Below are 26,498 nucleotides of genomic sequence, written 5' to 3'. Positions count from 1 at the left end.
GCTTGGCACGCGCAAGGTGCACAAGTGTGCACCCCCTTGTGCGCGCATGTTATAAAATTGGGCGTAGATTTGAGCGCACCGGGTTGCGTGCACAAATCTACGCCCGCGCGTATGTTTTAATATCTGGCCCTTTGTGAAGTAACGAAAAATCCCTACAAAAACCCCCCAAAAAACAAACCACCTAGAACCTTCCCATGCCTTACCATAACAGCAGTAACTCTCAGGACTCAAACAGCAGCAACCTTAACTATGAAAAGGCAGCAAAGGCAAACGTTACACCAAGCCCTAGAGCACTAATACACTATGTAGTGGGCATGCAGAACAAGCTGACCTGCTGTAAATCCTTACTGAGAAACTACACGCTAGCCAAAATACTGCACTTCTGCCACACATGTGCAACACGGACAGAGCCTTTCCTAATACAGAATAAGAAGTGCCCATGTGCACACGGTTGCTGGCGCATTCCTGTGGATGCAGCGATTTTATACATGCGGATGTTTTAAAATCCGCGACCGTCGCACAGATGCGTGCACGATTTTATATTAGCGCAAGCATGTGCGTGAGTTCCAAATCGCGTGTAAGTGGGGGGATTTCCCAACCTGCGCACGGCGACGTAATAGGCCTTTTCCCCAGTTCCTTCCCAGTCCACTCCAGTAAAGGATGGAGTGGACTGGGAAGTGTACATAATAGTACATGCTGAAGGAACTGGGGGATGGATGGAGTGGACTGGGATGGAATTTCCTACTTGTCTCCCTTTTACTCTATCCGCTCTGATCCCTAAAACCCCGCTGACTAACCTTGCCTTTTTTTTTTTTTTTTTTTAAACGTACCCACGGTCCAGACCAGCAGCAGCATGCATGGTCTGGTCGGCTCCAGGCGCGCGCTTCAGCAGGACGGTGCCTAATGGAGCATTCCCGCCCCGCCCAGACCCAACCTTCGTCCTGCCCTCTTTCTAAAAACCCGTTCCTCTTTGCGTACCGGGAGATCCGCGTGTGGCTGCGGGCCTGTGAAGATCAATGTGGCGAGCGCGCAGCCCAGCCCAGCCACGCACGTAGCTCCCGGTTTTCACGCATGCCTTTAAGGGGCTACAAATTAGAAACAAACACGCAGGTGCAGGTAGGAGTCCTTATTACAGACCCCTGGGTAGAGCCCATGGTGCTGATCAATGCGCTTCCTCTCCCAGCAGCTGTGCTGTAGGAATCCTAATGAGAGGGTTCCCTTTTAACTGCAAAAATCCTACCTTTAGAAATCCTCTCCGTGGACACCCAGCCTGTCCTCTTTCCTGGGGTGGAAATCCAGATGGGGATCTCTTTCTCGTGTTCTTCCTTTGGCTCAGCTGTTCCTTATCCTCAGCTGTTACTTCAGGTGATTTCTCTGGTGGAAAAGTCTGGGGACCAGGCTATTAATCCTGCGCTGAATCCCAGGAGGGGAAGGGGATCCAAAAACCTCCCCACTACTCTTAAATTACAAAGATGCTTTAAATCTTATTATGGATATCTTGTCTGCCCTCACTGTCTCTGGCAGCAGGGATCCATCACTGGTGCTCTTTGGTCTCCTGAGGAGAGCTCCTTGCCCCAAAGGGGTTTCAGGCTTACAAGTCCATCTCCCTGTAAATTATAAGAAGGACCCTCAGGCCAGGGAGTGCACGGTGAGGTGTCTCTTCTAAAAGAAAACTCCTTTGGGCAAGGCCGGGAGGCCCTACCAGAGCGTGGGCAAAATACATCCTTACTCTGCAGCTGCTCTCTCTAACTGCCCCCCCCCCCCCCCGAGTGTTAAAATGGCCGGGTTAAATAGCACCGAGTCACCCAATCCCAAGCCGCCTGGTGGGGAGGGACTGAGGGGATGGAGGGCTCCCACGAAGTGTGTTCTAAGGACATGGATAGTGACATCTAGTGGCCAGACCCGGTATGGGTGCCACACAATGAAAGCACTTGCTTTCTGTACTTTACAAACATACATGTGTATATTTTATGTGCAAAATAAAACCATGTACACATTTAAAACTCTGATTTACATGTTGAATCAGGTATATTTTAAAGTATGCATGTCTACTTTTTGAAACTACTTGTGCACATACTTGAATTCACCAATTCACCCAGTTCTTCACCAGTTCACCTAAACCCTCTAGTGTTTCAACCTGAACTCCCCCCAGTTCATCCACATCTCCCATTCAAAATTGCAGAGAACAGAAAAGTCCAGTTTCGCTTGCGCTAGTCAATTAGCGGATGTCAGATTGCACAGATAAGATAATTTTTAAGGCGTAAATCTCTTACCAAACAGCAACTTCCATGCCTGACTCCTGCTCCTGCCCCAGAATTGCTCCAAGACCGTTCCTTTATTGTGCAGGCAGATGTGCGCGTTAAACTGAAAATGCAGATGTACCTTCAGCGTTTATAAAATAGTACGATGAGCAAAAAAGAACTCTCTCTCATTCACACGAAACAATCCTGAAAAGAGAGAGGGGCACCATAGACTCAATCTTAACACATCAACGCCTCGCATGAGGTCAAACATATGCAAATATTTGGGAAGTATGTGCTATATAAAAATGGCTGACATGGGGGATTTCAGTTACCCCCCCCCCCAAACCTAAAAGAGGTCCGGTGATGGCTGAATTAGTGTTAGAATACACGCTTCCCAAATATTAGCAAATGTTTGGCCTCGTGCGAAGGTTTTAGAGTGGGCATTGCCCCTATCACTTTTCAGTATTGTATAAAATGGTGTGTACACGATTACGTGGCTGCTGCTTCTCACTGGAGTTTGCCTCAGACATGGCCTGGACCCGGCCGGCACTATCTCTAAACATACGTCCAATGGGGAAGAAGCAATGAGGGATCGATGGATGGGGGAGGCCTGAAAAGGATTTTTTTTTGGGGGGGGGGGGGTTGTTGTATGTAAAATTTGAAATGAAATAAATGAAAACTGAATTTGTTCATTTTTTCTTTTGTTTTGTTTTAAAAATGAATAGAAAAAAATGGAAATGTTCATTAAAATGTCCTGTTTTGTTTAAAACACGTGCACATCCCTATTGAAAATCTAGTTCCTGCATTGAATCAAGTGTTAGATTTTCCTCAAAAAAAAACCTTGAGATCCCACTTGCAAATCAGCTCAGAGTGAGAAGGCTGGATAAGCAGGGGAAATGTCATCCTCCCCTCCCCTAACAAACACGAAGGCCCCGCCGGCCTGACTGCGTCCTCCCCAGCCCCAGAATCAGCAAGGACCTGCTGGCTCAATAGCCCCCTTTCCCCTCTCCCACCCTCCAGCAGATCCTTCCCTCTTACTGCTTCAGAAGAGGCCGATGTGGCATGGGGGCCATAAAGCCTCACTCCCGGCCGAGCCCTCGCACCACTTTGGCCTGCAGATGTGACCCTGGGGGTAATGGGAGTTCAACTCATTGCGCAATGGCGACACCTGCTGGTTTCAACTAGGGGTGCGTGCATGCGTGCCGGTTTCCGGAGGGAAACACAGTCTCGCTAGCTGCTGGCCGAGTATCGTTACTACAATGGCTGGACTAGGAAAGGTTAAAAAACAAAAAAAAAAATTAGGGGGCCCACTCTTTAGTGTTCTCGCCTGCTCTCTTGACTTTTACAAATGTGATCTGCTTTTGTTTTACAAACAAAAGTCCTGTTTTATCCTTTTGATGCCAATGACAAAAAAGAAATCGTTCCAAGAAGGCCACCTTCCTGACTGACGTTTTGATGGTGGACTACTCTGGCAGCTTATCCTAGACGTTTTAAAGAAATCCCACAGCATGGCACAATTCAGACGTACCCTAGCTATCTCTGCAGGGCATGAGAATTAATCATGTGGCAGGAGAGAGGTCAGTGGGCAGTCACTTGAGTGGATATGAAATATAGTATGTTTTCCAGTGCTTAAGTGGAAGAGTCAGCAGAATTCAAAAAATGCATTAACAAGGCAATTTCATTTTTATGGTACATCTCGGCCATTTAACCCCGCGCATGCTATCCAAACAGTGCGCGTTTGAAGAAGGTCAATGTATTGTACTGCCTTTGTTGTAATTATAATTATGAGAAAAGTGGCTTCAAGGCCAAGGACTGAGAGATCCATAAAGGGAACTGCAGCTTTGTTCAGAACATAGTTGGGAAACATTAATCTATGCCTTTAAAAAGAGTTTCGAGTGTTTTTTGCCGCACAGGTTAGTCTAATGAGATAACCACCTTGCAGCGTCCGCACCGTTTGCAAGGTGGTGGGATAGAGAGGAGACCCGTATGAGTGTGCGGAGTGGGGGGGGGGGGGGGGGAGCTTTTATTTTTTTAGTCGACTTGCCTCGCATCAGATCTCAAAGGGAAACGACCCGCGTTGTTTCTCTTTTTGAAAAATAAGCGGGTGCCGAGCACGCACGCCGAAAGCGCCTGCATCCTTCGCACCTAACGTTTTGGGCAGGTGACCAAGCGGGGGGCAGAATAGGCCAGGCACTCTATGGAAATCCCACGTGCGGGTGCCGTTTCCTTCCCGTGACCTAAAGACTCCCTCCAGCAGGAGAATTCCTTCTTTTTATTTTAATGCGGCTAAAAGCCCGCGAGTGTCGTTGGCCACCTTGAAGGAGGAAGATTTTTCCCTCGGGCCGTTTTACACAGGAAAATACCTGTGAAAATTGTTCTCCCTGGGTGTAAGATTTTGGGGCTGCTAAGGTCCCATCCCCAGGCACTCGGGTCTCTTTAAATACTTACGGCACCATTGTCTGATTATTGACCTGCAAATAATTTAAATCATGCGATTCTCTTTTCATCGGATACATGGGAGGTGCTGGGCTCGGGTGCATGGGAGTCGCCCAGAACACGTCGCCACGTTCCTGGCTCCCTCTCTTCTTCCCCTGAAATTGGTTCTGTCCCAGCTTTGAAATCCTCAATGGGAAAAACTGGGGGGGGGGGGGGGGGAGAGGGAGGGAGACAGACAGAAAGCTGCTGGGATGTGAGCATGTTTCTTGGTGGGGGTTAGAGGTGAGGGCACTCGGGTGACTTGGCCCTTCTTCATTTCTCCCGCTCTCCCATCTCTTATACAGGTTTGTAATGGGGGAGCGAGGCATGGCCAAGGGCATTTCTGTTGCAGTTTTGGAGGGCGTGGTATGGTGGGGTGTGTGGATTGAAAGCAAGAAATAGAAGCTCCCTTTGCAGGGCTTCTGGAAGGGCAGAGCAATGGCTGGGGTGTCACCAGTGTCAATTTGCTGGACTAGTGAGGGACAGATGCCAGGTGACTATGGGAGGCCACAAGGCATTCGCTCAAAAAATCCCTCCATATCTGTAAGAAATCAATGAATATCACTGTGACCTTCCAACCACTCGTATACCTTATATGTGCTAATAGCAAGGAACATCACAAATAAGCCTACTCAGAGCTGAATGCTGGTAGCTCAGATTAGTTTTAATCATCAGTCCTTAAAAGGCCATCTGTTCAGTGATTGCTCATACTTGTTTTTTATATGTATTTATCTTTTTTTATATTTATTTAGCTTTATAATCCCTCAACATGGGACCATGTTTCGATTCTTTTCTGCTTCAGGGGAAGAAAAAAAAATTCACTGCTCCAGCATTTTCAAAATTCCTTTGGCAAGTGGGTCCTCACACCAACGGCTCCTCCTTCAGCCACAAATTATTTCCTGAAAGAGGAAACATGATTCAGATTGGATGCAAAATCACTAGGCCAAAACGACAAGTCTAGCTCTTAATAAATAATCCTTGAATAGTGGCCCTTAAAAAAACACTCTCCAGGTTCAACTAACTAACTAGTTACTAATTAGTTTCAATTAACTACTTTCAAGAAACTAATGCCATTCAGTTTCCTCATTTAAGGCATTAGGTTTAACTGTATTCAGGGTGAAAATTCAATATTGTTCACATAGATTCAAAATAGTTAAGGAATCACCTCCCCTCTTATTAAAAGGCAGTTACTCTAACACTATGCATCGCACTACATTGCCAAGGGAGCTTGCATCTTCTTAGTTTGATTGCAACCGCAATGTTCTATCAAACGCATCTTGATATTATTTTTTGCACGTCCAATGTAGATCATAGTCCAAGGATACATAATGAAATAAACCATGTTGGAAGAATTGCAATCCATTCTCCTCCTCAGGAGGGGGAATGCAGACACGTCAGAAGAGGGCAGCCTATCTGATAACCTGGCAGAGTCCTTGCTGGATCTATGATGGGGGGAAGGGGACAGAAGGCAGAGGCAGCCCGGGGCTGGATTTTGAATCATTTATAGCTTGTCCATGGGCTATGGGTTGTTAAATGGTGCCGAGAAAACTGCAGTCTTCTTTACCCCATTGAAGGCTAAGCTATGGTGTTGGTGTGTTAATGTTAAATGTGTGCTGGCTGGGGGGTGCTAGGGTTAGGGTAGAAGGATCTCATCCACTGTCTTCAGAGCAGAACATATGCATCCTAGACTTATAGGAAAGCAAACCCAAGCCAGTTGTATATGCAAACATGGCAATTTGCATACACAAAAGCAATTGCTCACTTAATTCATTTAGTCTCATGAGGGAAGGAAAATAATTAGGATGCAAACTACAAAAGCAGGGCAGAAAATTACCTTTTAGGTAGTTGTCTCATTTTCACTTGGTAAATATAAATAAATCATCATCTGCAAATTACCATAAGGAATAGGAGAGAAGAAAAGGCTGAAATTAAATCCTTTTTTTTTTTTTTCTTCAATGACTTTTGACATTGCAATATACCAAAAGCAGACTTAATATTCCTGAATAATGCTGACCAGTGGTAGAAATAGGAAGGACTCTACTGATTCCTCAAGGGGACTGGCGGTTTGCACCCTGTATTCATCTTTCTTCGAAACAGCATATGTAATTTGAACAATCTTTCCATCTAGTTACCAAGCAATCCATTTGGAAAATTGAATTCAGTAAATTGTAATTGTTTTCCAAGCATAGCAATCCCAAACTATATTTCTAGCAAATTAAACTTTCAAAGTATGACCACTCTACTAATCACTGACTGTATTTTAATGAATTAACTCTTGTGAGTGTTTGGACAGCTTGAGGGTAGTGGTATAAAAATCTTTTATCAATTGGCCAGACATTATTTGGCATCTTTCCTGGGTGCTATAAATAAAACTTAAGAAGATTTTAGATATGTCCTGGAACACCACGACTTCCATATTTCTGTCTGCCAGACTCCTACCAGCTTTATCACGTTGAGCTTCAATACTGAGACACCTGTGTACTAGGCTGAGAAATGTTTTTGCAAAATGTTGTTTTGGTTTTTTTTTTGCGTGAAAAATATTACAAAATGCCTACAAATGTGCCAAAAACGCGGAAGTTTATGTATTTATTTAAATTTGTAGGCTGCCTATCAATGTTTCTAGGCAGTTTCCATGAGAATATTCACAAATCTTAAAAACAAACAAACCATTAAAAGAGTTAGACCTAAGCATAAATACATTCTAATCGTTGTAACATGCATAAAATAAAACAATAAATAGTCGTATCAGACTTGTTCTAAAAGTACATTAAGAATATGTATAACAGTGTCCCTCCTGTCACCCTTAGGCACCTAAAGATGGAAAGGCCTGCTGGAATAAAACAATCTTCCCCATCTTCCTAAACCTTAACAGCGAGCTCTGTGCCTTTAACCCTTGTGGCAGGGCATTCCCTAGCTGGGGGACCTTGTGCACAGGCTTAGACGCTCCTGTGATTTGACTCAGCAAATTACTTTAAATGTTGCAAAATCAAGTCAATGCTGTTAGGCTGATCTTAGGTTCCTACAATTTAAGAGCATTTTGTGGGCATTTTCAGCAACATTTTTTTGCATGCAACTTCTTGTAATAGTAAACTTTCACATGCGGTCCACCATGCGAGAAAGTTTATCCATTACTGCACAAAATGTGCTTATTGTTAATTTTATGATTGTAACCTTGTGACCCTCCTAGTTCTGGGGATAGGGCAGGATACAATTTTTAAAACAATAAATAATGAACTGCTGCAGTGCAAAATCCTGCAGAGCAGCTCGTTAGTGTGGCTTGTATGCAAAAAAGGCTTTGTGAACCTGTTTTTGCAAAAAAAAAAAAAAGAAAAACTGTACTCCTCAGCAAGGTGTGGTTATTGTTTTGGTGGCCCAAGAATGCTCGTTTGATTCTCTCTCGCAGTCCATGTGAGGTAAACCACCATCTCCCCAAGTGTATGCAACACTGCCTGGTGGTCTAGTGGCCTCCTACCCCTGAGCCCTCGAGGGCCTTAACTCCTTTTATAAGGCCCTACCCTTCTCCCCCCTTAATAAATCAAAATGCCAAGTTGGGGTTGCCCCCATAAACATCTTCTGGGATTAGCCGTAATCCCCACTCACTCCTGCCCTGTCACTGCCTCTGCCTCCTTCCAAATGGTGCCGCTTGAGTACATGAACTCCTTTGCATGTGTCAGAGGAGATGCTGAGGTCAGTTGCTGCTATTTTGGAATCAGGCAGTGTCGTTCCCCCCCCCCCCCCCCCCCCCCCGGAAGATGACCCCTTTTCTGGGCTAAGCTTTTTGAAGCAAGGGGAATGATCCCAAACTTTGATGGATTTTGGGAGTCAAGGGGTAAGGATTATATCTGGGGTTAGGTGTTTACGTTCAGGGCCTGTCAGGGGTTTAGGATTAGGAGTAGAGGGGCCACTCCATCACCAGATAATGTGTACATTTGGAGAGATAGGGGGCCACCTCACATGGGCTGCGAAGGTCCTTTAAATCCCCCATGGCAGTTCGCATGGACCAGTTTCCTGGGCCAGGTTTGTGCATAGCCAAGGCTAGGGACCTGCGGAAAGGGTCTTGCCACAATTCTGCTACTGATTCTAATGAATCCACAGAAAAAGTGCACACCCAGGGCTGCTAACCCAGTTTAAATGCCTTGGGTTCGTACCTCGGCATCTGAATGAAATGCTTCTTAGGTTCTAACTCATCAAGCTCTTTCTCCATATAGAGAATGAGAGAAAAGTCTCAGTGCATCTCAAGCCCCTTATTTTATTTATTATTTAAGGATTTTTATATACCGCGGCTCGTTAGCAAACATCACCTCAGAAAAGAACCCTTGGGTTCTTTTCTGAGCTCACTTGAGTCCCACTCCCTTCACCTATGCACAGTGAAATCTTCATCAGATTGTAGGGATGTGCAAGCAAAATATTTTTGGCTTGTTTTGTTTGTGGTCCTACTTTCGCCAAATATCATTTCAGGGATTTTAATTTTCTTTTTCATATTATTTGTTTCAATAAATAGCCTGCACTATTTGCAATTAGTGGGCGCTGATTGCCAAAACGAAAAAATCCCCAAATTTTCGTTTTTGTTTTTTTTTCGGAGGTGTTTTTGATTCGTTTTCAATTTAACAAAATGAGAATGGCTTCTCCGGAATGCAAGTTTTGTTTTAAAGGAAAGCACATCTCTATTATACTGCCATTTCCTGGCACACCAGCACTGGTTGAGCTGCCATACTGCTCACCCATCTTCTCCTGTCCCCTGCTGCTTTTCCTGTATTTTCTAGTTTTTCCTAGCTCCTTCTGCTTACTGCTTAAGCCATAACTCACACACACGGTTTTTAATCAGAAAGAGAGACACATAAGACCTCGAGGGGACTATGCTTATGACAGAGTACAGAAAAAGGGCTGAACGAGAAGGTTAACTGACAGAAAAGGCTAAGCTCTGGAAAGAACGTGACAATTAATGAAGAATTAAATCTGTGGTTCCTATAGCCTTACATCCATCTATAACTCTAGCATGATCTATGGTATTGAAAGCTCATGCACAATAACATCTAGGTAAAGTACTTTTGTTGCTCTAATACATGCTATAACATAGAAATATAGAAACTCAGAAAAATAACAGCAGAAACAGGCCATACAAACTCAACTTGTCTGCCCATTACAGCCTCAATAATATCCCTTTTATGTTCTTAGGTGTAATTTTGCAACATCGCAAAAAAAGAAAATTGACAAATAATCAATTAAATTCCACCAATTTTCAAAGCAGGCGTATGTGCATAAGTCTAAACCTTCCCCAGCCTACGCTCAGTCTGGTAAAGTTTTGCATGTATGTCATGTTTGTGCCTAAGTTAACCCATATATTGGGCAGGCGATTTTGTAAAAGGCCACTTCTGTGCATTTCTCTTAGAGGTTAATTTTCAAAGGGATTTCTGAGGGTAAGCAAGTGTTTCTCACAGGACAAGCAGGATGGTAGTCCTCACTTATGGATGACATCACAGGATAGAGCCCAATCACGGAACACTTGTCAAAGTTTCCAGAACTTTCACTGGCTCCTACTGGGCATGCTCAGCATGGCACTAACCCTGCAGCCAGCAGGGGTCCCCCTTCAGTCTTCTTTTTTCCGCACAGTAGTAACCTCGCAGTTAAGGAGCTCTGCAGAGATTCCTGACAGGAATTTTCCTCACGGAATTACTAAAAGTTAATTTGCCCCACAGGGGTCCCTCCTTTAACTTTTTCAAGCTGCGGTACTCCAGTAAGTTTTTTACCTGTTCTCCGTTGGTTACCGTCGAGTTTGGTCCTCACGACCTACTGGCCGTCAACCGTACCGCGGCTCAATTTTTTTCCATGGCGTCGGGGTTCCGTCGGTGCCCGGACTGTAATTGCACCATGTCCATCACAGACCCCCATAAAGTCTATGTAATAGAAACATAGAAATGACGGCAGAAGAAGACCAATCGGCCCATACAGTCTGCCCAGCAAGCCTCACACTTCTTTTTTTCTCATACTTATCTGTTTCTCTTGGCTCCTAGTAACCTTTGGTTCTATTTCCCTTCCACCCCCACCATTAATGCAGAGAGCAGTGATGGAGCTGCATCGAAGTGAAATATCAAGCTTGATTAGTTAGGGGTAGTAACCGCCGCAATAAGCAAGCTACACACATACTTATTTATTTACCCAGACTGTTATTCAGCCCTTATTGGTTGTTTTTCTTCTCCCCTGCCGTTGAAGCAGAGAGCTATGCTGGATAAGTGTGAACTATTAGTTTTACTTCTCCCCTGCCATTGAAGCAGAGAGCTATGCTGGATATGTGTGAAGTATTAGTTTTTCTTCTCCCCTGCCGTTGAAGCAGAGAGCTATGCTGGATATGCATGAACTATTAGTTTTACTTCTCCCCTGCTGTTGAAGCGGAGAGCTATGCTGGATATGTGAGTGATGTGTCTTGGACGAGAGTGAGTAATGTGTCTTGGACGAGAGCACAATGTCTTGACCTGCACCAAATGTGCCCTAATGACACCAAAAGATCGCCTCTGCCTGCTTCTTCTGTTCCAGAGCCGGGGCTGCTTGCTCCAGGTCTCCGAGAAGAACTGGACCGGATGGTTCAGGAGGCCATCGACAAGGCGATGCAACGACTCCAGGTTCCTCCGGCACTGATACCGGTACCGATTGTGGAACCGACCACTGACCTGATTCCGGCAGCATTGGCACCACTGCTCTCCAGGATGGAAGCGCTCATTGCCGCTTTTCCACCGATGGACCCCGGGTTGCCGATGGCTCCGGTGCCCTCCCCGCTTACTCTGTCATCGGGAGGAGAAACATCATTCCGCATCCCTCCATCGGGAGTTCTGCCTCAGCCATCAATGCCGATACGTCCATCGCCACCGGTCCAACCATCTTGCCGATGCGTCAGGCACCACCGAGCCATCCCTTGATGCCTGCGCCAGTGCCTTCGATGCCTTCATCGGTGCCTCCAATTATTCCTTCAATTCCTTCGGAGCCTAGACCAGGACCCTCAGGTATCCCACCACCCCTTCCTCCTCTAGTTCCTATATGAGCAGGTGCTGACCCCTATGATACCTGGACTGATGATTCCTCCCCAGACACCAATGATTTGCCTTCACCACCTTCACCCAGTGAAAGTAGAAAGTGTTCTCCTCCAGAGGACCTTTCCTTTATAAATTTTGTGAAGGAAATGTCTGAAATGGTTCCCTTCCAATTACAGACTGAACAGGATGATATACATCAGATGATGTAGTTGCTACAATTCCTGGATGCTCCCAAGGAAATAACCTCCATCCCTATCCACCAGGTTCTTCTGGATCTCCTCCTCAAGAAGAACTGGGAACATCCTGGCTGCATTGCTCCAGTCCACAGAAAAGCTGAAACTACCTATTTGGTGCAGTCAACTCCAGGTTTTCAGAAACCTCAATTGGATCACCAATCTATAGTGGTAGAATCTGCACAGATAAGAGCAAAGAGATCAAAGCCTCACACTTCTTTTCCCCCTGGCAAGGAACAGAAGTTTCTAGATGCCATTGGTCGCCATGTCTTCCAAGGATCAATGCTCATCTCCCGAATTGCCGCTTATCAGCTCTATATGACCCAATATAATAGGGTCATTTTTAAGCAGATACAAGATTTTACAGACTCCCTGCCTCAGCAATTTCAAGATCAGCTCCAAACCGTAGTAAACAAGGGTTTTGAGGCAGGCAAGCATGAGATCAGATCATCTTACGATATTTGACACTGCTGCTAGGGTGTCTGCACCCGCTATTTCGGCAAGGAGATGGGCCTGGCTCAAGTCTTCCGACCTTCACCCTGAGGTACAAGACAGGTTATCCGACCTGCCCTGTGTATGAGATAATCTGTTTGACGAACAAATTCAATGGACGGTGGCGGAACTTAAGGACCATCATGGACCCTAAGGCAGCTCTCTCTGATACTTTCTGACTACTCTTCTAAACAGCCCTTCCGAAAGGACTCTAAGAAGTCATTCTTCCGCCCGAAGAAGTCCTACCCGCCACCAACCAGATCCCGTGCTACGAGAAGTTTTCAAAAAGCCCAGTCTCATCAGACACGGAAACAAAAACCGCAAGCAGCTCCTCAACCCTGTCCCGCTTCAGGTTTTTGACTTCTACCTGGAGAGCAGCAGCCGGCTTCCATTGCCTCACATACCAGTGGGAGGTCGATTGTGCCACTTCCACAACATGTAGCACTCAATCACCTCAGACCAATGGGTACTGGCGATAATTGCTCAAGGTTACCATCTGAACTTTCTCTCCTTACCACCGGACTCCCCACCTCTGCCAATGTGGAGAACATCTGATCACTCCATCCTTCTGGATCAAGAGGTCTCCCTCCTTCTCCAGTCCAAGGCAATAGAACCCGTACCCTACTCTCAGCACGGCCTAGGATTCTATTCCCGGTACTTTCTAATCCCCCAAAAATCGGGAGGCATTCATCCTATTCTGGACCTATGGGCCCTCAACAAGTACCTCCAGGAAGAGAAGTTCAAGATGGTAACCTTAGGCTCACTTCTTCCTCTTCTACAAAGAGGAGACTGGCTCTGCTCTCTGGACCTCCAGGACGCATACACTCATATTGCGATAACTCCATCTCATCGCAAATACCTGAGGTTTTTAGTAGGTCCCAAGTACTATCAGTACAGAGTGCTTCCATTCGGCCTAGCGTCTGCGCCACGAGTCTTCACAAAATGCCTCGTAGTAGTTGCAGCCTTCCTCTGGACCCAAGGTGTTCATGTCTACCCCTATCTAGATGACTGGTTAATCAGGGCTCCCACTCAGCAATCTGCTCTGTCATCCCTCAATCTAACCTTACACTCTCTAATTTCATTAGGATTTCTCATCAACTATGACCAATCCTACTTAGTCCCATCTCAAACTTTGTCGTTCATTAGGGCAGACTTGGACACCTCGCAGGCAAAGGCTTTTCTGCCTCGACAACGAGCTCTCACTCTCGTGTCTCTGGCACACCAACTGCAGTCTCAGCACTCCGCGACTGCACGCCACTTTCTCATCCTCCTGGGACACATGGCGTCCTCAGTTCAAGTCACACCAATGGCCCGTTTGGCCATGAGAGTCATGCAGTGGACTCTAAGGTCTCAATGGACTCAAAGCATTCAGCCCCTGTCGACCATTGTCCACGTAACCGACTCACTCCGTCAGTCTTTAGCCTGGTGGAAAAATCAGATCAATCTCCTCCACGGCTTGCCCTTTCGGGCTCCAGACCCTCAATTAATTCTCACCACTGATGCTTCCAACCTCGGCTGGGGAGCCCATGTGGCCAATCTGCAGACACAAGGCTCTTGGTCTCCAGAGGAAGCCAAACACCAAATAAATCTCCTAGAGCTTCGAGCAATCAGATATGCTCTCCGGGCATTTCAGGATCACCTCTCAAATCAAGTTATCCTGATCCAGACGGACAACCAGATAGCCATGTGGTACATCAACAAACAGGGAGGCACAGGCTCCTTCCTTCTGTGTCAGGAAGCTGGACAGATCTGGGCGGAAGCTCTCTCCCATTCGTTGTACCTCAGGGCCACCTACTTACTGGGAGTGGACAATGTGTTGGCAGACAAGCTGAGTCACACCTTTCAACCGCACGAGTGGTCTCTCAACCCCTCGGTAGCGAACTCCATCTTCCAACAGTGGGGTTATCCTCAGATAGACCTCTGCGTCTCCTCAAAACCGCAAAGTAGAGAACTTCTGCTCTCTCATTCACAGCAAACACTCTCAGCCCAGAGACGCATTCTCCCACTCATGGACAACCATCTGCTCTATGCATTCCCTCCACTTCCTCTTCTCTCGAAGACTCTCGTGAAGTTATGTCGGGACAAGGGAACCATGATCCTGATAGCACCTCACTGGCCACGCCAAGTGTGGTTTCCAATACTTCTGGATCTCTCCATCTGCAGGCACATTCCTTTAGGAAAGGACCTGCTTCTGATCACTCAAAATGACGGGTGCCTGCACCACCCCAATCTTCAAGCCTTGTCCCTGACAGCATGGATGTTGAAAGGTTAATCCTTCAGCCACTTAACCTTTCTAAACCAGTTTCCCGTGTCCTGATTGTTTCACGGAAGCCTTCCACAAGAAAATCTTACTCTTACAAATGGAACAGGTTTACGTCATGGTGCTCTTCTCAGTCCCTTGACCCCTTTACCTGTCCAATCCCGAAGTGTCTGGACTATCTCTGGCACTTGTCAGAGTCAGGTCTAAAAACATCTTCCATCAGAATGCATGTTAGTGCGGTAACCGCCTTCCATAAGGATGTCGGGAATGTTCTTATCTCAGTACATCCCCTTGCAACATGTTTTCTGAAAGGCTTGCTTCACCTCAAGTCTCCTTTACGTCCTCCAGCCCCTTCTTGGGACCTCAATCTGGTTTTGGGTCAGCTCATGAAACTGCCATTCGAGCCTCTTCACTCGTGTGATCTTCGCTATCTCACATGGAAAGTGATTTTCCTTCTGTCAATCACTTTGGCTCGCAGAGTTAGTGAATTACAGGCTCTAGTTACCTATCTGCCTTACACTAAACTTCTGCAGGACCGGGCAGTACTCCGCAGTCACCCTAAATTCTTACCTAAGGTAGTTTCGGATTTTCATCTCAATCATTCCATCATACTACCTACCTTTTTTCCCAAGCCCCATTCCAATCCAGGAGAGCAGGCTTTGCATACCCTTGACTGTAAACGGGCTCTAGCGTTCTACCTAGACCGTACAGCTACCCACAGAAAGAGCACTCAATTATTTGTCTCTTTCCATTTTAACAAGTTAGGGCAGCCTGTGGGTAAGTAGACTCTCTCCTCCTGGTTAGCGGACTGCATATCCTTTTGCTATCAGCAAGCGGGCATTCCACTTCAAGACCGTGTTAAGGCACACTCTGTGAGGGCCATGGCAACTTCAGTAGCACACCCACGCTCGGTGCCACTTCCTGACATTTGCAGGGCTGCCACCTGGAGTTCTCGCCATACCTTTACAGCCAGTCTGTCTTGCGCAACCTATTTATAACATGATGTACCAACACCCTTCCGCCTGCCTGGTGGGGTTCAAGATGCCCTCTTCCAAATTACAACCCACTTGTTGTGCCTGTGGCATGTCTTTGGGTACATTTGGTGCATGTTCGGACAGCCTCAGCTCGGTATTCACCCATATGTGAGGACTACCATCCTGTTTGTCCTGTGAGAAAGCAAATGTTGCTTACCTGTAACAGGTGTTCTCACAGGACAGCAGGATGTTAGTCCTCACGAAACCCGCCCGCCGCCCCGTGGTGTTGTGTTCGTAACGTTTCTTATTTTATTTTTCGGCACTGCCTGTAGCTTTTAAATAAGACTGAAGGGGGACCCCTGCTGGCTGCAGGGTTAGTGCCTTGCTGGGCATGCCCAGTAGGGGCCAGTCAAAGTTCTGGAAACTTTGACAAAAGTGATCCATGATTGGGCTCCATCCTGTGATGTCACCCATATGTGAGGACTAACATCCTTCTGTCCTGTGAGAGCACCTGTTACAGGTAAGCCACATTTGCTTTATGCATGGAACAAAAAACCTTTGAAACCCCCCCCCCCCCCACCATGGTGAAAAGGGGCAGTGTGAGGATTTCAAGTGTCTGCTTTATTGCACATATTATGCTCCTGTGTGTGATATAAGAGGTAAAGATACCCATTTCACCAGTCTATCACCAGATTTTCAAAGGGAAACTCCTTGGAGAGTTTCCCTTTGAAAATTGGCTTGCAGATCTGTGGGTGAAAAGTTTCCATGGGCCTGCAAGCATCACAAGGAACTTTAAAATTGACCTCCCCGTGGCTAGCAATATGCTTAGATTATTCTTGAAAATCTCAATTAGTGCCGATTAAATCAGTAACCCATCTAAATGCATCAGGTAGCTTCAAAATATTGCACATACTAAGTGAAACTGCTAATTATGTAGCAATTTGGGAACAGGCAGGGCCGGTGCAAGGGTATTAGGTACCCTAGGCGAACCACCTACCTTGCGCCCACCCCCCCCTGTTGCGCCACCACCTACCGGCTCGAGTCAAACTAGTAGTCGGGATGGGTGAGGATGGACAGGCCGCTTGTTGGTCGGCAGTTAGACAGAAGAGCCAGCCACCGCCACCAGTGCCCGATGAGAGAATGGTCTGTCCTAACCCGACTGACTACCGGCTGAAGTCAAATTAGTGTGACTCGAGCCAGTAGGTGGCGGCACATAAAATCAGGTTTTATGCTCGTAAGTGGCTGTTATAAAATGGCTCAAGGCTCAGTGCATGGAAAAGAAACATAGTAAATGACAGTAGATAAAGACCAAAATGGTCCATCCAGTCTGCCCAGTTGAGATTCATTCTCTTTTGATAGATGTGCATATAAAATTCCCAAATGCACCTGGACACCAGCTCCCCTCTTGGGTCTTCCACTTATCTCTCAGCCCACTTTCATATCTCCTAAGCATGGCTTAAGTTCCATCATGGCCATCGCATTCTTGGACTCTGCATGCTTTATTTGAGTTTGATTAAGTCATCGCTATGCTTTTGGGTTGTAGCTGCTGTTCTGTGCAGGTTACTCCCTTGCTTTTCCTCGAGCCCTGATGGCAATTGTACCATTATTGTTTGGGATTGTAACTGCAGCTCCGTGCAGATTATCCCCACCTACCTCAATTCATCTTCTTGTCATTATGGGTCCTCTGCTTGTACCATGCATTTTTGAATCCCACTGCTGTTTTTTGTCCCTACCATCTCCTTGGGGAGGGCATGCCAGGTAGGGATGTGCATTCGTTTGCGACAAAATAGGAAATATAGATGATATTTCCTATTTCGTCGTAGTTTGGGGGGTCGACGAAATGATAGGAAAACCCACAAAATTTCGTGTGGTTTTCTTATCGTTTTTTTTGGGGGGGGAGAAAGGGCACATAAAAAAAAAACCCCCAAACCCACCCCAACCCTTCAAATTTAATTAATTGCACCCCCCCCAAAGAGTTACCGAAAGTCCCTGATGATCCAGCGGGGGCCCAGGAGCTATCTCCCCCTCTCGGGCCGTCAGCTGCCACTAATCAAAATGGCACTGATGGCCCTTTACCCTTACCATGTGACAGGGGCTATCAGTGCCATTGGTTGGCCCCTGTCACATGGTAGGAGCAATGGATGGCCAGCATCATTTTTTAAGATGGCTTTCAAGACTTCTGTATCAGCTTAGGCAGAGGACAGAATGCTTTCAGCAGTGTTCTGGTCTGTACTCCTGGAAAACTTAAAATTACTGGTTGCTTCTCTGTTATTTACTATACTGAAGGAAGAGAGACAATACAATATTTCCTTGATAACCAGTGATTATGAGAAGAATTATTTATGCATTAAGAAGCTGCTGAGCAGAAAAGATGACAATAATTATGAGAGTCTTTGAATTGACTGATTACTATTGAAAGGTTTTATGGGAATCAGACCCTAATTAAGGCATAGATCTGATCAGGTGAGAACTGGCGTGCCATGGTAGAAGGAAAGGAGGCTGACATTTGTCTATGCTTTATGTGGGTTTATGAGAAGACATGGAAAAGAGCCAGGGCAGTGACCTGCAGTGAAAAGAACCCTGAGAAATGTCCATGTGAAAGAGCATAAGCTTGAACATGTCAAAAACCAGAAATGACTGCACATGTGCAGACCCTTGCATCAAAAGAACATAAGATAGGCCAAAGGTCCATTGAGCCCAGCATCCTATCTCTGACAGTGGCCAGTGGTGATCACAAGTACCTGGCAGGATCCAAAGAGCAGATCCATTTCTTGTTGCATATTATGGTGTCTTTTCCATGACTACCTAGCTAATAACGACTAATGGACTTTCTTCCAAAAATTTATCAAAGCCCCTTTTAAAGCCAGCTATTCTAGATGCCTTGACCACATCCTCTGGCAACAAATTCCACAGCTTGTTGAGTGTGTTTTAAATTTCCTACTTGTAATTTAATGGATGAGTGGGGAAAACCTGTTGAAATCATAGAATGTGCTTGTAATACGAGCCACTTTGACAATACGCTTTCATAACAAAAGGTACTTAAAAGTAGAGTTCTCATAAAAGAGAATATAGAGTAGAATTTCATGAGACATTTTCCATTTTTAAAAAGGTATTTCATCTATTCTAGATAAAGTAGGGGGTTAAAGAAACGTAGTTATGTTCTCTTATAAATCGCTGAAAGGAGACAGCATAGGTGAAGTGCACTGTCATTACTGATTTATCTCAAAGGCCATGAAAGACAATGGTATTATGACAGTCAAAAATGCCGAGCAGTACTGTTAGATAAAAATTTTGTAGGCTTCTCTCCATGCCAGAAATTCCAAAAGCTCATTTCTTTGAAGAACATGATTTCTTTTCCTCTACTTTCCTCCCATTTCTTTTTATACCTGTGATGTTCACAGTGAAGAACGTTTAAAATGGAGGAATATTATTTTTATTTTCCTGGCCATGCCATCATCAGAGTCTTCTCTACATTTTACACATTTAAAAAAAAAAACAAACAACCCGTAGGAAATAAAGGTCAACAAACAAGTTGTGTCTGTAAGAGCTTGCTGTTGGACTAACTTTATACATTGGAGACTAGTTTTCAAGAACTATGCTGCCGTCATCAGATCAACTCAACCTTTAATTTGCTTCTATATTTTGACATCTCTGTGCTTGGCTCATTTTGCATTGACCTGATGTGGTAAACATAGCTCTCAAAAGCTCATCATCACCTATGACTTGTTGACCTTTATTTCTACGCACCCAAGTGAACTTTCATAGCAACCAGACTACTTTGTTCGCAGCTAAGGCAGGAGATAAGATAATGCAGTATGAGTACCTAAATTCATCAAGAACGCTAATCAAATGTTCTAGACATTTACTTGAAAAGAGAAGAACCGTGTGAGACAGAGCTGTGAATAATCTCATTAACAGAATATTGCTGTTCTGTGGTGTGAAAAATAATAATGTGAACTAGTCCTAATAGACAGTTTTTAAATATGCATCAGCTTTCTGATGTCTAATGTTGCTGAAGTTAAATTGTTAATATAATCATGAGCCAGAGGCTCAAAATTTAAATTAATTCTTATTGTCTTCTGCTCTGCTGTTGCTTTCATTTCAAAATTAGAAGTACTTTAAACTCCTTCACTTAGGTCCAGATTCACAAAGTGGTCAATTTCCCGAAAAAAGCTGAGTTACACTTAGGTGCCTATGTTTCAGGTGCCTAAATTTAGGTGGATTTTCAGCCAGCTATTGGAAACTTAAAGGTGAATTTTAAAAAAGATGCACAAGCATAAAATAGCAGATGCATGCACAAGTAGCATTTATTCACGCTACAGGTATTTTATAAACCTCGTACATACACTCATAAGTACTATGTACAAATAACATTGCTTGTGTAAAAAAGGGGCAGATTTGGGGTGGGTTGGTGGCGTTCTGGGGCGGAGTCAACATTTGCATGCATAAATCCTGATTTTTATAATTGAACATGGTACATGCAGGCCTGTTACCTGCTCATATTTATTTTTATACTTTATCAAGTATAAGTCAGAATAAAAATATTTATGGACAAAAATTGACTGGCTGAGGGTTCTGGGTAAACTGGGGAAAGTGCAGGTTGAAGAACAAGAGGCTTCATAAATCTGGCTGCTAGCAGAGGTCTTCAATGAACCACACTCTCTCTTGCTATAGCCACCTACTTGATAGCTCCATGACATAGCAAGACCAGCCCTATTTAGCCCTGCCTCTCCCACAACTCTGTGCCTCTTCATCAAGTCACCTTGGCTTTTTGCATTGGTCTACCTTGTCTTGCTACTGCGTGGCACCTGTTGCCTTCTTGCCTTAGTCTGTGGCCTCCTTGATCTTCTTGCCTTCTCCTGCAGCTTCTTTGGCCTTCTTGCCCTACCATGTGGCCTTCGGGCCATGTAGTTTCACCCTGCCTTGCCTTGTGACCTGCTTAGGCCTTCTTATCGGTTTCTCCCTCGTCTCATCTTATATGTACGAAGGATGTGAATCATTTTTCTGACGGATGAAAATATCGTATGATATTTTCTAATCCGTCAAGTATCGGGGGGGTTTCTTATTGGGTTTTTTTTTTGGGGGGGGGAAAGGGCACACAGAAAAAAAAAACCCCAAACCTACCCCGACTCTTTTAATCTAATTATTTAGAATCCCCCATCCTCCCGCCCCCCCCCCAAAAAAAAACTTTCCTAAAGTACCTGGTGATCCAGCAGGGGTCCCGGGAGCAATCTCCCATTTTTGGGCCGTCGGCTGCCAGTAAACAAAATGGCACCAATGGCCCTTTGTCCTTACCATGTGACAGGGGCTATCGGTGCCATTGGCAGGCCCCTATCACATGGTAGGAGCATTGGATGGCCCGCGCCATCCTATCCAGTCTTAATCTTGTCCTGTCCTGTCCAGTCCTTGTCTTATCTGGTCCTTGCCTTGTCCTGCCCGGTCCTCCCTGTGGCCCGTTCCTCGTGGGCCTGTTCTAGTCCCTGTCTCAGTTCCAGGCCTTGCCTCCTGTTTCAGCCCTAGACTCCAGCCCCTGCCTGATGCCATTGCCAGTTCCTGTTTCCAGTTCCAGTCCTTGCTTCGGGCTCCATCCCTGCCTTCAGTACGAATCTTGTCTCCAGTTCCTGTTCTGCCCACCTGCTATCATGTACCATGCCAGGAAAGTCCTGATGGCCCCCAGAACCTGCGGGCTCAACCCAAGGGGGAGGGGGCCAGTCAGGCGGAAGTTCTTGTCCTGCTCTGTCTTGAAGCCCTGTACCGTTCCTGCTGGGAGAGCACCTGAATCCAGCCTGCCTGACCATGACACAGAGGGGTCTGGTTGACAGATTAGGAAAACTGGTGTACTAATTGGTAAAGCTAGGAATTTCTTCTTGCATGCATGTTATAAAAGGTGCTCATTTGTGTGTATAAAAGCTGCCAAGTCCTTAAGGAAAATACACGAATAACGTTTCCTTATATAACCACTTAAAATTAGGAGCACACATACGCACGCTAGGGGTATTTTATTTGCTAGAATGCTTGCGCACTTGCGAGGATGATACAAAATTCTAGCACATGTGTGCTCATGCCAACATCCGTGCGTAAATGGGCATGCGTACATGCTGCTTATAAAGTTACCGTCTAAGGTTTCAGTTGGAACATGTTCGCTCAGACACCCTTCATACCCCCCCCCCCTCCCTCAAAATTGCTCGTCTTACATCCACCAGGGAGCGTGGCCGGTCCCTCCCATTGAAACGCTCTCCCCTCTGAACTCCGCTCGGAGCCCTGCCAGTACAAATTTAGAAAAAAGTTAAAGACCTGGCTCTGCAAGCAGGACTTCCCAGCATAAGTCTCACAGCTCCCCCCCCCCCCCCCCCCGTCCCTCCCTATTTTATTATTTTTTCCATTTATATCCCCACCCCTTTTTTGGCATCCATAGCTTTCCCTTGTATTATTAGTTTGTTTATGGTTATCTCTCCATAGTGCCCTTTTGTACTATTTTTACACTCCTTTTGTTAATCTATGTCTTCGGTTACATTCTTCCCGTTAACCTATATCTACGGTTATTTGCTCCCCCTCCCCTCCGCCCCCTGTTCGCTGTATTTCTCTTGGTTGTTTGTAAACCGTTATGATGTGCCTTCAAATGTCGGTATAAAAAGTTGCTAAAAATAAAAAATACATTTTTAGGCTCCTTTGCCTAGATTTAGGTACTAATAGGGTCATTTATCAAAATGCTCTAAGGCATTTTCGCATGCGTTAAGGGCTTATCGCATGCGAAAAGCCCCGTTAACGCATGCGATAGGCCCTTACCGCATGCGAAAATGTGTTTACGCATGCGATAGCACCATATCGTATGGTGCAATGCAAATTTGGAAAATAGGAGGAGTTAGGGGCGGGGAGTGGGCACATGTGTGCCCACTCCACGCCACAGACTTAATGCCGATTTTAACTATACCTTTTTGAATTGCGTTAGGCTGTGCGATAGCTGCTGTGACCGCACGGTAAGGTTTTATTGCCTGTCGCGATGTCTCCCTCAAGGCCTATTTTAGGTGAATTGAAGCTCCCGGGGTGGGGGGGGGGGGGGAGAGAGAGAGAGAGAGAGAGAGAGAGAGAGAGAGAGAGACAGACAGACAGACACTGGCCATAATGTCATCTCCTTAGATAGGTATTTGTATCCCTATGGTAGGCCTACCTAGTAACTCGAGGTGAGGTTTAGGTATTAGTGTAGGGGGTTAGGGGCCACCTTGACATTCAAAGTGAGACGTACGAATTGAACAGTGCTCTCTTGTGAAGATTTGATGACCTTCGGAGTGAGGAAACTCACCCAAAGATGAGATTTGTGCAATGTTCTCTCCACCTAGCTTGATGTTACCCAGGTAGAGAATCCATCAAGCTAGGTTGAGAGAATATTGCCCAAATCTCATCCTCACTCTGAAGGTCATCAAATCTTCACAAGAGACCACTGTTCTGTTCATACGTCTCACTTTGAATGTCAAAGTGGCCCCTAACCCCCTACACTAATACTTAAACCTCACTTCGAGTTACTAGGTGGGCCTATCATAGGGATACAAATACCTATCTAGGGAGATGACATTATGGCCAGTCTCTCACTCTCGCTCTCTCTCACTCAAACATGGTCCCCCCAGTGGTTGTATGCAGGAAATACAACAGGCCTGGCACCTATCGCAGTCTGATAATGTTATCGCTATTTGCACTAACTTAGCTCTTCGCATAGGTAATTAGCGCAAATTGCGATAAACTGAATATTTGCATAAACCATGCCCCTTTTGCGATACTTACCGCATTTTGATAAATCTAGGCCTAAGTTAGGTGCATAATGCTGAAAATTGGTTCTAAGTGCCTATTTTTTCCCCATCCTAATTCTGCCTCTGTCGCTGTCCACTTTTATTGGTCCCTAAATGTAGGCTCTTATCCCTAGTCAGTTTTCAAAGAGGCAAATTTAGGTTCCCAATCCCCAAATTCAGGCCCCTAAACCCTTTGAAAATTGACTCCAACAGTTTTTCTTCCATCCTCTGTCTATAGGAAAAGAGAGGAGTAATTCATGCCCTTAATCTCTGTTCTGACTTTGTCTCTAATTTGCTTTTTTCAAAAAATATTAATAGCATATTATTTATAAAATTGCACTTGACACCGCTACCAAATCTTTTCATGCTGACCTTTAATTTGGCTGCAGGGAAGTGCAAACGCAATAGACTGCTTCTCAATTAGAGCTTTAACTCATTCAGATCCATCCACTTCAAACAAGCATCTGCATCCTAGATTAAGGCTTCTTTAGAGTTTGTTTTGACATCGGACTTATTTTTTTTTGTCACTTTCTGCTGTTCTTCCTCATTGAAATGATTATTCAATTATCCAAATATTTTAAACAGACCTACATACTATTGCTTTCAGGTGACAGAACTCAATAATGTGAAAAATATTTTGCGGCTACCGAAAACCACAAAGAAGCATGCCGTTGGAGTTTATTTTACTGACGATACCTCTAAAACATTCGCTTGCGAATCAGGTGCGTAGAATGAATGACCTTGGTTTTTTATTTCTAAAGCGAGGGCTTTATTTGATCATGTGCGAAGAAGGCGTACCTACAGTGCAGATTTTCTGGTCCTGTTTGCAGATCTGGAGGCTGATGAGTGGTGCAAAGTTCTGCAGATGGAGTGCCTGGGAACAAAACTGAATGACATCAGCCTGGGAGAGCCAGACCTGTTGGCTTCTGGCGTGCAACAGGAACAGAGCGGTATGTAAATGTTAAAACTCGCAAATCTTAGCTGGTCGTCGACAAAATTCTTATCTGTGTATGTATGCAATAAAACACACAAAAAAAAAAAAAGGGAAAGGAATTCACATCAATCAATTGGTGATGTGCAGTGCTACACCCACTGCGGAAATTGCTGAATCAGGTAAAGCAGGAGAGGGGGGAGGAGGCCCCCGGGAGACTTAAGTCCTTGAGGGATGCAAACTGGATATCCCTAATGAACGTACTGGAGACAGAGTTGCATGTATACTGCTTCGATTGTATGCAACTCTGCCTCATGCATATTTATCAGGCGTAGCCTGAAAACACTACTGCATGGTATTAGCTTCCTGTCTGCTTTTCAGGATGTCCACAATGCATATTCGTCAGGTCTGTATGCATATATTTGGTGTGAGAATCCTGTGATTATTGCCTTTGGTGGTCAATACTGAATAGGGATGGGCAGTAGGCATGTAGGGGTACATTTTAAAAAAAAAACAGCGCATGCGCGTACTTTTGTTCACACACCAGGCGCAAACAAAAGTACGCTGGATTTTATAAGATACGCGCGTAGCCGCGCGTATCTTATAAAATGAATGATTTTCAAAAGTAAATACTTTTGAAAATCAGGCCCATTGTGCACACAATTTCCAATATATGTGCATAAAGTACTTTCTGTGTGTACAACTATGAACTTCACGCACAAACTTGCAAAAGTGAATGTAAATAAAAATTGACTTCTCTTTGGAGGCGCACTATTGATTCAGTTTGTTCCATTGGCCTTTTTGTTCCCCAAAAACACTTTTTTTTTTTTCTTCAAATGAATGCACATCCCTAATACCAAATATTTCTATAGTAGAGATGGGATGGGAGAACTCTGGTTGTCAGGATATCTAGAAAGAATATTTGTGCAATTTATTAGTGAGGATTTTGTTCAAGAACCAAAGTGATTAGCCTATTTTGGTTACCCTGGATACCAGACATATTTGCAGCCCTCAAGGAGTTGGAGAGCTTTGGTATAATGAGACCTCTTGATGAACAGAAATCATTCAACAATGACCTCATGCCCAAACATGGCGAAAACTGTCGAGCTCACCAGAGCGCTCTCGAGCCCATGTGAGTTCTGTCCCCATGGGCCTGCATGCACATTTTCAGAGTCAGGAGAGCTGGCCAGCGCTGTGTGTGCTTCTGTGCTGGACCACTTTGCAGATGAAAAGTCGGCACCATAAAGAATGCACCGGGAATTTGAAGGGGAATCAAAATGAAATCCCAGCTCTGCCCTCCCTCATTCCATGGCCCCACCCCTCTTCATAGAGGGAAGACTGATTTTTACCCGGTAACTACTTAGCTACCCCCAGGTAAAATTGTTTTGAAAATTGTGATCCCAGTGTATGGGAAAACGTCCTCGATGATCATTCATTTCATCTGAAATCTGCCGAAGACACATGAGGGGAGTAAGTGATGATGCTGAATAAGCAATTACCGAAAACTGGCTTATTATTTATGCCTACTCTGGTGCAACTACTGAAAAAGAATCCTACTTAGCTACAATACATATCCGGCTAACTAGCAGGGTACGTTCAGCGGCGCAGTCGCACTGTTGAATATACCCTGCTGTCTTAAAGTTAGCTGCTTATGTATAAACTAATTAACTTTAGGACAGCCTTACTCTGCTCCTCCCGGAAACGCCTCCTGCCCTAGAATTTAGGCTTTTAATGTCGACCTCATGGTAATTAATCAAACTACCCAGAAGACACTTGCATTGCAGGGAAAGATAGGTTGCTATTTCAAGGTCATTTAAAACACCTTTGTGGTTTATTGATCCCATAGGTCCACGCGTCATAAAATGTATTTCATCAGGGCGGGGCTAAGAAATACACGCATGTTCTGGTTTCAGGCCAAACACACACAGAATATACCGAGGGGCTCTGCCTGTGCCCCCAAAGGCCGACCTCCGGGCTAATTCTCAGGAAAGAGGGAGATACCGAGGGGTTTCTATACCGAGGGGCTTCACCGATACACCAACATACATGCAGACAAACACTGAGTCAGTACACCAGGATCCAGG

General features: G+C 45.2%; 1 protein-coding gene across 1 annotated transcript in view; it reads left to right on the top strand.

Annotated features, from left to right (window-relative positions):
* Positions 1 to 26,498, top strand: part of DOK5 (docking protein 5) — a 152,446-nt gene that overhangs the window by 105,148 nt on the left and 20,800 nt on the right. Inside the window, exons 3-4 of the mRNA XM_029613116.1 lie at positions 24,091 to 24,205; positions 24,314 to 24,433. Coding sequence (XP_029468976.1) covers positions 24,091 to 24,205; positions 24,314 to 24,433 — 235 coding nt within the window. The remainder of the gene's footprint in view (positions 1 to 24,090; positions 24,206 to 24,313; positions 24,434 to 26,498) is intronic.

This window comes from Rhinatrema bivittatum, chromosome 8, assembly GCF_901001135.1.
Source record: "Rhinatrema bivittatum chromosome 8, aRhiBiv1.1, whole genome shotgun sequence".
NCBI lineage: Eukaryota > Metazoa > Chordata > Amphibia > Gymnophiona > Rhinatrematidae > Rhinatrema > Rhinatrema bivittatum.
This window is presented reverse-complemented; position numbering and strand designations above follow the sequence as displayed.